Source organism: Stigmatopora argus, chromosome 13 (assembly GCF_051989625.1).
Source record: "Stigmatopora argus isolate UIUO_Sarg chromosome 13, RoL_Sarg_1.0, whole genome shotgun sequence".
Taxonomy (NCBI): domain Eukaryota; kingdom Metazoa; phylum Chordata; class Actinopteri; order Syngnathiformes; family Syngnathidae; genus Stigmatopora; species Stigmatopora argus.
Window position 1 is genome coordinate 3,904,254 of NC_135399.1, and position 15,512 is coordinate 3,919,765.

Genomic DNA, 15,512 nt, shown 5'->3' on the forward strand with positions numbered 1-15,512 from the left:
TGATTCAGAATGCAGGGTATTTAACCTGCAGTGGACAAACGATTATTATTTTTTTCAATGCAAAGAAAAGGCTGTTTGTCTCATCTGTCAAGAGACGGTGGCAGTATTCAAAGAATACAATCTTCGCCGGCACTATGAATCCCGTCACAAAGACAAGTACGATAGCGTGCAAGGCCAAATATGAGCAGACAAACTCTCAAAGCTAAAAGTTGGACTATTATCTCAGCAGACTACATTTCTACGCCAAGCTCAGCTGAACCAGGCATCCGTTTGGGCCAGCTTTCGGGTTGCTAAACTGATAGCAAGCAACGGTAAGCCTTTCACTGACGGATAGTTTTTTAAGAAATGTATGGATGTTGTCGTGGAGGAAGTGTGTCCCGAGAAGAAAGATGCATTTAATGCCGTAAGTCTGTCGGTGAGTACAATGACCAGACGCGTTGAAGAAATCGGGAGTAATGTATATGCCCAGCTGCAGCAGAAGACGAAAGAATTTGACTTTTTTTCATTAGCACTGGATGAAAGCACGGACGTGCAAGACACAGCGCAACTGCTCATTTTTATTCGTGGAGTTAGCGCAAACTTTGAGATTTGCTAGGATCTGGCAGCCCTCCAAAGTCTCAAAGGGACTACAACAGGAGAGGATATTTTTGACAGTGTGCCAAACCATGGAGAAGTTGGACCTGGACTGGTCAAAGCTAGCTAGCATCACGACTGACGGGGCTCCTAGCATGGTGGCCGAAACTCGCGGTCTAATAATGGGACGCATGAACCGGGAGTTGGAAAAAAGGGGTCTCACCGCCCCGCTACTAGTCCACTGCCGAATTCACCAGCAAGCACTGTGCTGCAAAATGTTGACGTGGGATTCTGTAATGACGGTTGTGGTGTCGTGCATAAACTTCAGAGCAAAGGGAGAAGATTGTGCATGGCACAACAGAAAGTTAATGTTCCATGGCTTTTTTTTCTATGAAGAACCCAGAGAGAGTTATTTAGTTATTATTTATTTCATAAATAGTGTTATTTATTTCCTGTTTTTTCTGTGATGAACTCAGAGAGGGTTATTTAGTTATTATTTATTTCATTAATAGTGTTATTATTTGTTTCCTGACTTTTTTTCTGTAAAGAACCTGGAAAGGGTTATTTGGTTATGTGTGGCTTTCTGGAAAACAATAAATTTTTTAAGCTCCCCTACGATCGTCACACTTTTTCTGTTACAAACTGACACCGACCCCACATCAGACAAGGGAAAAGTAATGTGGCCCTCACAGGAAAAAGTTTGGGGACCCCTGCTCTGAGGGTTCAAAGAAGATTCCTTAGTTTAAAAGCTCAACTTAAATAGAACAAATGATTTTATAAGGAGTAGGGGAAGTACAGTGTACGTGTGCTTGCCAATGGTGATTATCTGTTCAGTCGATTATTTATTTCATATTGCACAGCAACTTTTGGTTTGAAGGAAAATTTATAAAAATGAAGACACCTGTCAAAATTTCTGCAGATTTCATTATATTTTACTTTTCAGAATGTAAGGAGGGAGCAATCCATGAGGAATTCAACGAGGTGGCGGCTGAGGAAGAAGCAGCCACCATTCCATCAGAAAAAAATTACAAACTTTCTGACTTCGTGGAAAAAAAGGTCTTCGTAAGTCGTGCGATCGCCCACTTTGACACCTATTAGAAACATTACTAAAAGTCGTCAAAGCCAATTGTCTTTAGATCGACTTTTCTCAAAACATCCGTCAACAAGCAATGCCGAAGGGGAACTTAATCCAAACAGGCAAGAAGTAGTGGCGAGAAGTAAAATGGGTGAAAAATTAGATGCTAAACAAATCATACAACGTTAATGAAAAGGATTACGAGTTCAATTTAATGTTGTTTTGAATTCTTAATTTTATCTGTATTAGATGTGTGTTTGTGTGCAACGCTCCGGCCAGTGATCGCAGCGACATTACAAAGAGGTAATTCCGACCAGAGATATTACACGAGGAGTTGCGTGGAGAGAACCAGTGCCCCTGATGTTCTTATGAGCAGCCAACGAGAAGTAATATACTATACTCCTCGTATTAGTCCTGAGTGACGGAAAAAAACACTGTAAAAAATGCAACGCTCCGCCCAGTGCTCGTAGATGTCTGTTATACACGAAAGAGATGCAGCAAAAAAGCGCGACAATTATAAACAGCCTCATGTCTTGGCCACCTGGGTTTTTTTTATTTTTTTATTTTTCTCGTATCTCGAAATGCTCGTATGTCGAGGTGCTCGTATGTCGAGGTACCACTGTAGTGACTAATAAAACGGGTGAAAATTTTAATTCCAAAGAAATCATAAAACGTTAATGTTTGTTGTTGATTAATGTTATTAATGTTGTTGTTGATTAATGTTGTTAATGTTGTTGTTTGAATTCTTAATGTTGCGTTTATAAGACATGTGCTTATGTGTCCGTGTGGTTGTCAATGTCTTGTTAGGCTTTGGGGAGGATGTGTGTGTTTGATTTTAGCCTGTTGTGTCCCCGACCCACTGGGCTTAACTTGCTGCGCGCTGTCCCAGAGGGACACAATAGGGAAAAAGCAAACACAGATCCAACATTGTTTTATATAAATAGCATGTTTAGAGGAGCTGTACCTTCCTGACATCAGAACTTTTGGGTTCTGTGGTCCATGTGATAATGCGTGAAACAGCCAAGCGAGTCTCACTGGAGTTGACAAAGTCTGTTGGGTCCATTTGCCGTGACAAACACTCTATGTACTTCAAAATTGCTACCTTGACCTACAGGTAAAAAAACCATACCAAATTCAGTATTAGCGCTCATTGAACCACATCAATCAACAACCAGGTTTGTATTTCTAGAGTACCTTGAGGTTCGGTGTCTGTGTCTGGTCAACAATGAATCTCATTAAAATATTGAACTGTTGGTCAAATGGGAAAGACTCTCTGAAAAGAAATTAATATCATTTACAGAACATAAATTTGTGCATCATTGGAAGATTATTCAAACAGATTTGAATGAACTTGCATGACATGCAGACCTTGTAATATCCAGGGCCTTTTGGACTTTGGCTTGAACTGATCCGAGTAAATCTGCCCCCATCTTCTTTAACAACTGGGTAAGAAGGACAAACAGCCAGTCCTGCAAGTCCTCTCGATGTATTGTGATGAAATCCACTAAAGTTTCTAGGAACATGCTGAACACCTGAAGCCATACATAAGATGAAGAAAAAAAACACAGTATTTATTCAAATTACTTTAATAGTTAAATTCACTTAGTGTTGTGTTGACTGGTTAGAACAAACTTACTCTCTATTACCAAATCCACAGCAGTGCAGGTCATGCAATAAGAGACAGTACATTTAGTTTCAGATGCATACCATTTTGTCATCGCAAAATTCAAATATCAAAAAAGACAAAATAGGCAAAATTGCTATTGTATTCATGAAATATAAAGTTCACCTTGCTGTGTGGATCAGCAAACATTCTTGTGAAGATTTCACAAAGTCTCTTTAGCTCCACTCGACTACATTAAAACAAAACAATAGAGGAATTAAATTAGTACACAATGCCAACAAGCTAACATTTACTACATTTACTAGCATCAATCTTACATTTTTAATTAAGTGTTACTAAAAGAGATTTTAATGCTATCTATTGCATTGGCACTGAACCTCCTGTTAACGGCTATAAACAAACAACAGCTTGACCACCCCGACGGCGTTTTTATTGTCGCTGGTGATTTCAACAAGGCGTGTTTAAAGACTGTTTTACCTAAGTTTATTCAGTACGTAAATTGTAATACTAGAGGAGACAAAACTCTTGACCATGTCTATTCTAACATCAAACATGCTTATAAAGCCACTTCCCTCCCTCACCTAGCTGGATCAGATCATCTCTGCCTATCTCTCACCCCCGCTTACACTCCACTCCGGAGGCAAACAACGCCACAAATAAAGATAATAAAAACTTGGCCCGACAACGCACTCTCTCAGCTGCAGGACTGCTTTTCCCGCACCGACTGGAAACTTTTTGTACACGACAACCTCCAGGACTACACAGACTCTGTACTTTCTTACATAAATAACTGCATCGACAACGTCACTATAGATAAACGAATACGGGTTTTTTCTAACCAAAAACCCTGGATGACCAATGAGACACAGGCACTCATCAAATGCCGTAATTCCGCCTTTAGATCAGGGGACAAGATAAAATATAGCGCTGCCAGAGCTGAGCTGAAAAGAGGCATTAAAAAGGCCAAGGCAGCATATACCAAAAAAATTGAGGAGCACTTCACAGAAAATAACCCAAAGAAGATGTGGCAAGGAATACGACATATTACCAACTACAATAACAATAACAATAATATGTCTGTTAATGCAGATGCCTCACTAGCGGAGAATTTGAACCGTTTCTTTGCCCGCTTTGAGACTGACTCAGACCCAGTCTCAACACCCCCACCACCACCCTGCAGCAATACACTGACGTTCCGGGAACAGGAAGTGAGACTGGTAATGCGGTCTGTGAACACCAGGAAGGCTGCGGGCCCAGACGGAGTACCTGGGAAGGTGCTCAAAGCCTGTGCTGACCAGCTGGCTGGAGTCTTCACAAATATCTTCAATTGTTCCCTGCAACTATCCATCATCCCATCTTGTCTGAAATCTGCCACCATCATCCCTGTCCCCAAAAAGCCAACCATTGGCAGCATGAATGATTATAGGCCTGTTGCCCTCACGCCTGTGATCATGAAGTGCTTTGAAAAGTTGGTAGCCCGCCATATCAGAAATACAATCTCTCCCTCAATTGACCCTCACCAGTTTGCTTATAGAGCAAACAGGTCCACTGATGATGCTATTGCCATTGCTCTTCATACAGCACTGAGCCATCTGGAACACCCTGGGAACTACGTGAGGATGCTCTTCATTGACTACAGCTCAGCCTTCAATACCATAAAACCGGACATTCTGACTGACAAACTCTCCCACCTTGGACTATCCTCTTCAATCTGCTGCTGGATAAAGGACTTCTTAACCAACCGACCACAGACTGTTAGACTTGGTCCCCACCTCTCTTCCTCCATTACACTAAGCACTGGCTCCCCTCAAGGCTGTGTACTGAGTCCTCTTCTGTACTCCCTGTACACCTACGACTGTAGACCCACCCACCAGTCTAACGCCATCATCAAATTCGCTGACGACACCACTGTGGTCGGACTCATCTCAGGAGGGGATGAGTCGGCTTACAGAGATGAGGTCAACAATTTGTCTTCGTGGTGCTCGGTGAACAATCTCACAATGAACACCACGAAAACTAAAGAAATAATCTTGGACTTTCGCAAACACGGCACAGATCTGGCCCCACTCCTCATAAATGGAGTATGTGTAGACAGGGTCCAGTCCTTTAAATTCCTGGGGGTCCACGTCACGGACACGCTCTCATGGTCTACAAACACCACGGCAGTGGTGAAGAAGGCTCAGACACGACTCCATTTCCTCAGGGTACTTAGGAAGAACAACTTGGGCTCCAATCTTCTGAGAACCTTCTATAGAACCACTGTAGAGAGCATCCTGGCGTACGGCATCACAGTGTGGTACGCTGGAAGCACGGCGGCAGACAAAAAGGCCATGCAGAAAGTGATTAACACTGCCCAGAGGATTGTCGGCTGCTCTCTGCCCTCACTTGAAGACATTGCCAGCCCGCGTTACCTCAGCAGAGCCAAGAACATCATAGGGGACCCTTACCACCCTGGTCACAATCTGTTCCAGCTGCTGCCCTCTGGCAGACGCTATAGGTCCCACAAAGCTCGGACAAATAGGCTTAAGGACAGTTTTTTCCCCACATCCATCAGACATCTAAACTCGCGCTAACATACCACACATTCCCTTCTGCGGCATATGAATAGATGGTTGGTTGGTGATCTGCCTCCTGCTGGCTGACTTGAAGGAAGGTAAGTGGCAGACAGCAAGGTAAGTGTGCGCGGTAATCGAGAGGTAAGCGACCTGTATCCACAACAGCGGAATGACAAATTACAAGTCCGTAACTTACACTTATTTAGGTCTTTTGCCGATTAAACGTAGCTTATGGAGAAGCACCATCAATTTCGTCACACGCAGTTTCTGCGTGTGATGACAAGTAGGCTTTTTGTGTTGTGGTAATGACGACATGGCCTATGTCCGATTATTATTATTTATTATTATTATTATTCAATATTGCGATTATTTTGTCGAGGTAAACAGAAGTATCAAAATACACTTGTTTATAAATTACATTACAAATGTTGTTCTACTTAGTTTTTCTCTGGATCGGAAATATTCCCCAGATATAAGGTCGGTAAAAGCATCTTGGATGAATTTGGCTTTTCTAATTCTGCAATAAGGGGGGAAATTATAAGAGCACAATCTCACATTAATCAATTAGTGATGTATATATATAATATTTATTTTTAAAAAAATACAAAAATAAGAATTCTACAATATGGGGGAAATTATAAGAGCGCAATCTCACATTAATCAATTAGTGATGTATATATATATATATATATATATATATATATAAATATATCTATATAATATGTATGTATGTATAAAATTAATCTCTTCCAGGCTCACCTTAGTATTCTTTGACCCTTGAGCAGATTTTGCAATCCAAGAAGGCCCTCCTTCCGCTCTGACCAATTGGAGCTAGCACAATGGTTCAATACTTCAGCCACATCTTCAGTCTGGCGAAGATAATGCGGGATGCCACCATTTCTTGAGCCATAAGAGCGTTCTGAGCAGGCACTGGACGCGTCACTGTTAGCATCATCATCGGAGTACATTCCTGGTGATTCGTATCTCCGTCTGATTGGCTTTCGCTGAACGAGAAATGAATGGGGAGAGTAATTACATGTACAGTACCTTACAAAAGTGAGTACATCCCTGTCATTCCTGAATTTTTTTTATTAAATTTTTTCATGGGACAACAGTGAATAAATGACACTTTGATACAGTGTAAAGTAGTCAGAGAGTTCTTTGCCATGAGATGCCATTTTGAATTTCCAGTGACGAGTATCAGAGTAACAATGCAAAATTGAATGCATCTGCTGTCACAATCACACTCTAACTAGTCAAATTACACAGGGGAAACGCCTAATTGGTCCCAATTCTGTGCTAATTTTGAGATTTTTACTTGGGGTGGACTCAATTTTGTTGGCAGCATTTCACACATTCATTGCTGCGTTTTTTAATTATTTTGGAGCTACAATACATTTCTGTTGTTATCCAAGCTTTACATGTGACTACTTTAAGTTGTATCAAAGTGTCATGTATTCAGTGTTTACCCATGACAATATATAAGAAAAAAAAATGCAGAAATGAGAGGGTTGTACTCACTTTTGTGAGATACTGTACGTAGTATTATTATAATGCTTATGCAATGTCTGTGATGAAGTGGCACGTAAACACAGCTGGCTACCACATATAATTTTATAGGCAGAAATGGCAAGTAATTTTTTCCAGTACCAAGATTTGACTAAACAATTCATATTCACATCAAAAGCCAGAAAGTGAACTTCAGTATGCAGGCACAGATTTTGATGACAAGTACAAGGACAATGCAGTGGGGTGAAATTCACAGACAGGGACATTTTAACTCAAAATAAAAATGGCAAAAACTAACTGTGGAAATAGCATTTGAATGTGACAATATGAAATAATGTGAAGTGTCAAAAAAACCCTCCATACTTGAATGAACTAGACTATCCATCAAGGGGAAAAAAGTACAAATTTAATAATATCTCAAAAAATTGTGACCTACTCTTCCGTTAAAGAAAGAAAAGCCTTGAAATTGAAAATTTTCAGGTGGTTTAGAACCTTAGCTAATGAAAATATACCTTGCATTTAAATTGCGGCCTAACAATGATCCTTGCAGCGATCCAAAGTTTATTTTCAATTATTACTTTTAGAGATTTTATGTTCTTTTATTGGGATTATAAGATACTTTGTGTTGAAAATAGCCAGAATCATCATGATTGCTCTTCGGAATACTCGCCTGCTTACGAACTCTGTTCTTGTGCTTGTGTCTGCTGCCACCCACTACACTCAGCCACTGAATATCCCCATTTAAGCCTACACTACAGCCAGTCCAGTGTTCAGCTAACTTTGAAGTTTGCGTTTGGTTCTCCGGTCTCATTCCTAACACAGAATGTCCTTCGTTTAGCAGTTTAAGGGTGTACATTTTGTCTTCCTATGCAAAAACCCAGATTCTTAAAAAAAGAAAGACTTCCCATAGTGATCATTTGATGTGGGGTGTCACAAGTTTAACTGCCAGTGGAAGGCTTAATCAACTTAATAATAATAATAATCGGACATAGGCCCTGTCGTCATCATCAACAACACAAAAAGCCTACTTGTCATCAGACCCAACTTAGCGTTCACACAAGCATGGAGATGTGAGAAAAATGTGAAGCGCTCCCATCCAATCATTGAACACTTGCCCGATTGGTTCCATTCATCTCTTGTGCATATTTGCGAGTTACTCCACAAATACACATACAAAAAGCATCGTAATAAACCACAACAAATGTATGACTTGGTTGCAGTCTGTTAGACCACTACCAGAAAGCCAACAAATGTGCATATTTTGTATTGTCTACAAAGGCAATCTTAAGAAAATGTTGAATTGAAGCCATTTATAAACCTGTCTGGTTCTGGTGATATTAGCAGGAGTGAACCGCCTTGTCTCCTGAGTTTCCCTAAAATGCATGAGCTTTTGTATGAAAGCAAAGTAGACAGGTATTTGCATAATAAGTGACATCACACCGTCACTGATTTCAAATTTGCTTGTTTGCAGACTGGTTGGACTTGCAATTGCAATACATTGAAATAAAATCACAATGTATACATACATGACAAACTACAACTAGGTTGGACATTCACTTTGACCTCTGCATTAAACAATGGGGGGTTAGCGTAAATCAAATAATTCACTACAATGGAACATTAAATTTTCATTAGCCAGTTTATGTAAAAGCTTTTTTCTCCTACAATCTCAAGTGTTTTACAATGGTATGATTGCCACATGAATAAATTAACATAAATTCTTTCAATCAATCAACTTTCGAATTTTTGAATATATTTAACAATTCTAATTTACCCTTAACGTGGCCAGTGATTTTGTTGATTACAACTGACAATTTCATAGGCAATTGGTTATTTACAGATTTCTCCCAAATGTATTTTCGAAAAACTACATTTTGCTTTTAAGTTCAGTCAGATAATGTAAATTTATGAATACCACTACATTTTGGTTTTACCATAAACCAAAGACCCACTGTTAGTTTTTATTTCAATAATGGAAGGGTACCAACAATTATGAAGCCATGGGGCATATTTCTGTGCTTTATGGGTGCATGATTGGATGGAAATGCATATGCAGTGTATTGCTTAATCTGTCCGACTACCTTATTCCTGGAGTCTCCTAATAGCTGAAATGGTTCAAGAACAGCAATAAAGAAAAGAGGAGAGGGAGAAACTTTAAATTGCAGCAAAGAACAAGAGCAGTCCTGGCTATGCAGAGGGGGGTGTCATTCGTCATTTTACTATTGTTAATAATTAGGTACATCGAACAATGGTGTGTCAGAAATATAGTAATCCCTCGAGTATCGCGGCTTCAACTTTCACGGATTCACTACGTCACAGATTTTTTTCTGGAAAAAAAGTTCACAAAATGTGAAAATCCATGCTGAAACTCACGAGTGGAAGCCATTCCCTTGTCTTCCGCTTGCCACTAGGAAAATGGTGGCAAACAGGAGACTGTCAATCAACTCAGCACCAAGAATAAAGATGACAGGCAGCGGGCGGTGGCCATCATTTTTATCCAAAAATAGAGCTTTCTGAGCGACCGGGAATCCGTGTGAGTTTGGATTTTTATCAGAAATGCGAGCCCCGTGCGACCTTACGGGACGCTTATTTGAAAATAAAACTTGTTCGACGAATTGGACGGCAGAGAGGACCAGCAAAGGGAGATTTTTGGGGGAAATGCGAGCCCTGGGCGACATTACGCTGAATGGAAGCGACCTTGTCCGAAAAGAGAGCACTTTGGCCGGTGAGCATGGCGGGACGTCGAGGCTGAGCAACGTGGAAGTTTAGATTCCATTTAAGTCCGGGCAGTGGGCTGACGTCATTGGTCCTTATCCGAAAATAGAGCTCCCTGGATGGTTGGACGGCGTGGAGGAGCGAACTGGAAGTGTAATTTCTCGGCCAGCGGTTCGGTGACGCCTGCCGGCCGCATTGGCCGGCAATCCGGCAGTGCGTGCCGGCGCTGAGCGAGGTCTACCCCACAACCTGGCCCCAGCCGGAACAGGCAGCAACACGTGTTTTTTGGAAGCGGATGCGTTCCCGGACATTTATATTCAAAGATTAAATGAACGTGCGTATCATCATCATCATCATGTGTGGGAATGCTGCTGCCGGGCTTCATGGTAAACCCAGCCTAAATCAACAAGTTCGACCGTCCTCATGGTTTAAAAAACAAGATGGCTATGTTTTGACAGATTCGTTTATAACAGACAACTGTGTTTTTTAAGTCGATTTGTTATCTGATACGTTTAGTCAGGCGAGTACAGTACAGTAAGATCTCGATTATCCAAGTTAATGGGGGGTCAGACCCCCCAGTGAAAAGTGAAAATCTGTGAAGTAGGCTCACCCCAATTAAGAAAATATAAATACAGTGGTACCTTGAGATAGAAGCTTAATGCGTTCCGGGACTGAGCTCGTATGTCGATTTTTTCGTAACTCCAATGAACGACAATACATGAACACATTTAAATGAACTTGGATTACGATGCAGACACTCAAAAATAAGTTTAATCTAACCTTACACTAAACTTAATTGTAATTTTGTTTTAAATTTTGATACCTTTCTTCTCCCGGGTTGGCTCTATTTGCCCCGCCTCCACCGACTTTCAGATGCAGCTAAAAGGAACCTATCGAGGGTTGTTTGGTTTTGTATTCCCTTCAAAATATTCCCAAAATGATGTACACAAATGTCCTCACAATAGGATAACGCATGACCACTTGCTAACAAGTAGTATATACGCCATTCGCACTGACTAACGGGAAAAAAACACTGAAAAAATGCAACGCTCCGCCCAGTGCTCGCAGAGACATTACACGAGGGAGTTGCGACCACAGAGACATTACACGAAGGAGTTGCGGGGAGAGAGACAGTGCCCATGATGTTCTTATGAGCAGCCTCTTGCGTCCGTGGTCTGTTCATATGTCAAAATTTGTCTTGTATCTCAAGATAAATATTTGCTCAAAATGTTACTCCTATCTCAAATTGCTCATATGTCGAGGTACCACTGTATATATATTTTTTTCATTCTTCAGTGCTGAGTCCTAGTAGCAAGAGTGGCTTCTGGTTACGAGTTTCAGTGTGGATTTTCACATTTTTATGAACTTTGAAATGAAATTTTAAAAATAAGGCCGCCACGTGGTGTAGAGGTTCACTCGCCTGACTTCGTTGCGGGCAGACACCGGCTCGATTCCCACAGGAGACGGTATGATTCGGAGTACAAATGGTCGTTTGTCTCTGTGAGCCCTACGACTGACTGGCGACCAGTTAAGGCTGTAGTCTGACTTTCACCCGAAGACAGCTGGGTTAGGCTCCAGAATAAAATGATGTTGGAATATTTTTTTGATTATATTTATTCAACGTCCAAATGAGACCGTCTCTTTCAGAACGTTCTTCTGGTCGGTCAATGATCCTCATCATAAGGTGACGACGACTGCCGCAAAAACAACAGTTAGTTAATCATTATTTGAAAATATGTACTTAGATAATTCTTCTGTCACGTACGAATGATGTTATAAAAATAAATAGCCGTGATATAGGTTTTAATGTTCTCGCACCTTCTTTTCAGGAAAAAATGTCAACATCATTAATTTAAGTGTTGATATAGAGTATCTTAAAAACAATTGTAAGAGATATAATAATAAATAAATACATGTTCAAATAGGTTAATGTAATAAACATGTTAAAAGGAAATGTTAAAAAGCATTCAATTTCATGTGGCAGCGAGGAGATGGATGCGCATGAGGAAAGTTTGGTGACAGAACTACGTGAGCTTTATAAGAATTTTCAACACTTTTATGACAAGCGAGCAACGAGGTATTTAGTTAACATGTTTACATTATGTAAAGATTCGCTGTATTTGTACATTATGAACTTCATGTTTTGTGCATTTGTATTCGTAAATTCTGCAAATTACAGTTCTCGCGGCGCTGCTCATGAAACACGGAATGCATTTGGTGACTTTTGACAAACAGCAATAAACGCCGTCTAAGAACTTGTGTCTCTACTGTCATGAGAGAGCTACAGTTGATATATTTCACTTTAATATGCTTTCTAACGTTTGGACAAACGTCACTGCCGTTGGTTATAAACACTGAGCTTCAAAATTACGCCATGATTGTATTTAGCGACGTATTGTGGGACCGGCGAAGTCGGGCCCCTTTGCTTGTATTTAATAAATATACACTTTTTGATAATTATACTTGTGTACTTGGATTTCTGAATAGGCGCGAAAACATGAATTGTGGTAGTTATAATGGGGGTGATCCTACTTCGCCGTTTTTCGTTTATCACGGCCATGTCTGGTCTACATTAATTGCGATATTCAAGGGATTACTGTATGCGTTAGAATCATTGTGCAAAAAGGAATTTTTCTCTCAAATTTCTATGCAACTTACCAGAGCATCAGCAACAGCTGCCTCCACTTCCGTGCCAGTGTTAAGAACTCTCATAGCATTGACGGATGCTGAGATTCTAGCTTGGTGAATCAAACCATAACGCTCTAGGGATAGTAGAGTTAAAGGGTGAGGGGGGAAAAACAGAAGATGATGAAATACATTTGGCAAACGTTAACATATCGTACCTGATAATTAAAAATGTGTTCACGATACACTCATATACCAGACGATATCGATAATTATCACGATAACTATCACTTCTTTTTTCTATCAAATTTGAAACTTTGAACTTCTGTGAAAATGTAAATAGATTAGTTTACTCATTCAATTACGAAAGTAACTATGTTACCTTATTTTATGAGAAAAGAGTATATACTTTTTTTATTTTAAAAAGTATTCTAGTTGTTCTGTTGCGCAATAAAGACAAGACAACCCCATTACACAATGAAAAGTAATGAATAATAAAATCTGCAGAATATTTTATTTTTTAGAAATTTGCCTTCCAACCAAAAGTTGTTGCGCAATATGAAATAAATTAAATAATCAATTGAAGACATCATTACCATTGGCAAACAGACAATTTTCAGCCTCACAAAAGGAAACAAAGTAAATTTACCTTATTTTTTTCATTGGATGAACATAACCATTTTAACCAAAGTTAACAAGTTTTTGATTTTGCAACGTTTTCAGATCATTTGTATAAAAGTCGGAAAATCCTGGATATCAAGCAAGAAAATAATTACAGGCTGTCCTCAAATGAGGACAGTGGGTTAAAATGGGTTAAGGAAATTTTCAATAAGGCTGCTGTTTGTGCACAGGAATTTAAGAGGGATTAAAAAAAAAAAAAAAACGACAGCGAAACTTAGCTGGTCGGTGTTGTCCTGGATCTCATAATCGCTCATGTTGGCTGTGTTATAGTCCTTTTGCTTTCATGCTCTATGTTAGCCACTGTAGGGCTAACCACGAACCTGAACCTGTTTGCTCCTTACCTTCTTCGTCAACTGAACGTTCTTCTGGATGCACCAGAGCCCCCATTCTTTGTGGTGTTTGGGGGTGGTGTAACTTTAAATGTGTTGAATTTTATCCAAAGTTTTTATTATTGTTGTCGACAAATATTGTTTGACGATAATTGTCGCTATCGTTTTATCGCCCACACCTAGCACAAAGCATGCAAGTATACCACACAACAGACGGATATGAGTTTGGGTTTTGGTAGAAACTAAGAGGGATTGGAAGGTTGGCCCAAAGTTGGGCATATGCATGCAGGTCACCTGACTGGCCATGAGGGTCAGCTGTGAGAGCACTGGTTGAACGGGAATGGCGTCGGGAAGCTGCAGGGTACAGGAAAGGTGGGCAATATCCCCAATTGGTGATTATCACGTATTTAAATGTAACTTATTTAAAAAAACAAAAAATTAAATCAAATGTGCCGTTATATTTTAGTGGGTGGAGAATCTCTTTAGATTTAGTAACGCATATATATATAGACATGTATATACAGTAATACCTTGACATACGAGTGACCCGACCTACGAGGAATTTGAGATACGAGTAAAATTCCGAACAAATATTTACCTTGAGATACGAGACAAATTTTGAGATTTGAGCATTCGAGACAGCCAGGTGGCTAAGCCGCTAGAGGCTGCTTTAGGATTTCAGCGCACTGTCTTTCTCGCCGCATCTCCCTCGTGGAAAGATCTCTATGAGCACTGGGCGGAGCATTGCATTTCTTCCGTGTATCTTTTTTGCGTTCGTCGGTGCAGAATTAAGGGAAACAATGGATCCAAAGCAAGCCGGTGCTTGAAGGTTATTGCGAAGAAAAGGGGTATGATGACAATCGATATTAAGCACGAAATAATCGAAAAACATGAGTAGTGTACGCGTGACTGAGCTGGCTTGCCAATACGCATGGGGAAGCAGGAAGTTCCCCTCGAAAGCCGCGGTGGAATACATTAACCTCTTTGCCTTGGTTATTGCACAAGAAGATTTAAATTGAGTGTAACATAAGATTAAAACATTTTAAGTGTGTGTATATAGGAATCTAAGTTCATATAAGTCAAATTTAAAGTTTATGTTACGTTACGAGCGCAGCCGTCAAGTCTCTCGCTCTCTCTCACTTTCTCTCTCTCCCAACAGTGAACTCCCCGTTGTATTGTATAATGCCTTATTTTATTATTAAACATCATTATAAAACATAATTATTTTGACTCCATTAGTAGATGGTGAATTACAACCAATAAAAATATGTTTTTCCATTGTAATATCCTGTTTTTGGTGTTCTTTTCAGGGGGTGGGAACGAACTAATTTGTCTTTAGTTCATTTCTATGGGAAACGTTCATTTGAGATACGAGTAAATCAACACACGAGCTCAGTCCCGGAACGCATTAAGCTTGTATCTCAAGGTATGACTGTATTTTTACTAGTGTTAGAAATAGCTTCATCTCCCTCTGTTTTATACTGCTACATTATATTTCATTAACCCAATATGTCTATTCATAACAAAATGTTCCTAGTTTCTACATGAAGAATGTAATTAAGCGTTAGATCAGGGGTGGGCAAACTATTCCACATAGGGCTGCAGTGGGTGCAGGTTTTCATTCCAACCTATAAAGAGGACACCTTTTCACCAATCTGGTGTAATCAGTGGATTGCAGTCAGGTGTTTCTTGTTTTCTGCAGAAATTTATTGGTGAAAGTGTCTGTGCTGGATCGGTTGGAACAAAAATCTGCACCCACAGTGGCCCTCAAGGACTGGTTTCCCTACCCCTGCGTTAGATGGTAATGGTTGATTCAGTTTCGTCAT

At 40.1% G+C, this 15,512-nt stretch overlaps 1 protein-coding gene across 26 annotated transcripts in view; it reads right to left on the minus strand.

Annotated features, from left to right (window-relative positions):
• The window catches only part of clasp1a (cytoplasmic linker associated protein 1a), an 88,838-nt gene that overhangs the window by 21,336 nt on the left and 51,990 nt on the right, over positions 1–15,512 (minus strand). For 14 of the 26 annotated variants that reach the window (XR_013304677.1, XM_077617641.1, XM_077617653.1 and 11 more), the window contains 8 exons: positions 13,981–14,040; positions 12,710–12,813; positions 9,418–9,441; positions 6,587–6,831; positions 3,438–3,501; positions 3,017–3,180; positions 2,843–2,921; positions 2,613–2,756 (listed from right to left, as the gene is read on the minus strand). Coding sequence is in view for 25 of the 26 variants with exons in the window: in XM_077617641.1 (XP_077473767.1) it covers positions 2,613–2,756; positions 2,843–2,921; positions 3,017–3,180; positions 3,438–3,501; positions 6,587–6,831; positions 9,418–9,441; positions 12,710–12,813; positions 13,981–14,040 (884 nt within the window). In the remaining variant the exon portion in view is untranslated. The remainder of the gene's footprint in view (positions 1–2,612; positions 2,757–2,842; positions 2,922–3,016; positions 3,181–3,437; positions 3,502–6,586; positions 6,832–9,417; positions 9,442–12,709; positions 12,814–13,980; positions 14,041–15,512) is intronic. The other 12 variants (XM_077617664.1, XM_077617652.1, XM_077617660.1 and 9 more) reach the window with 3 other exon arrangements.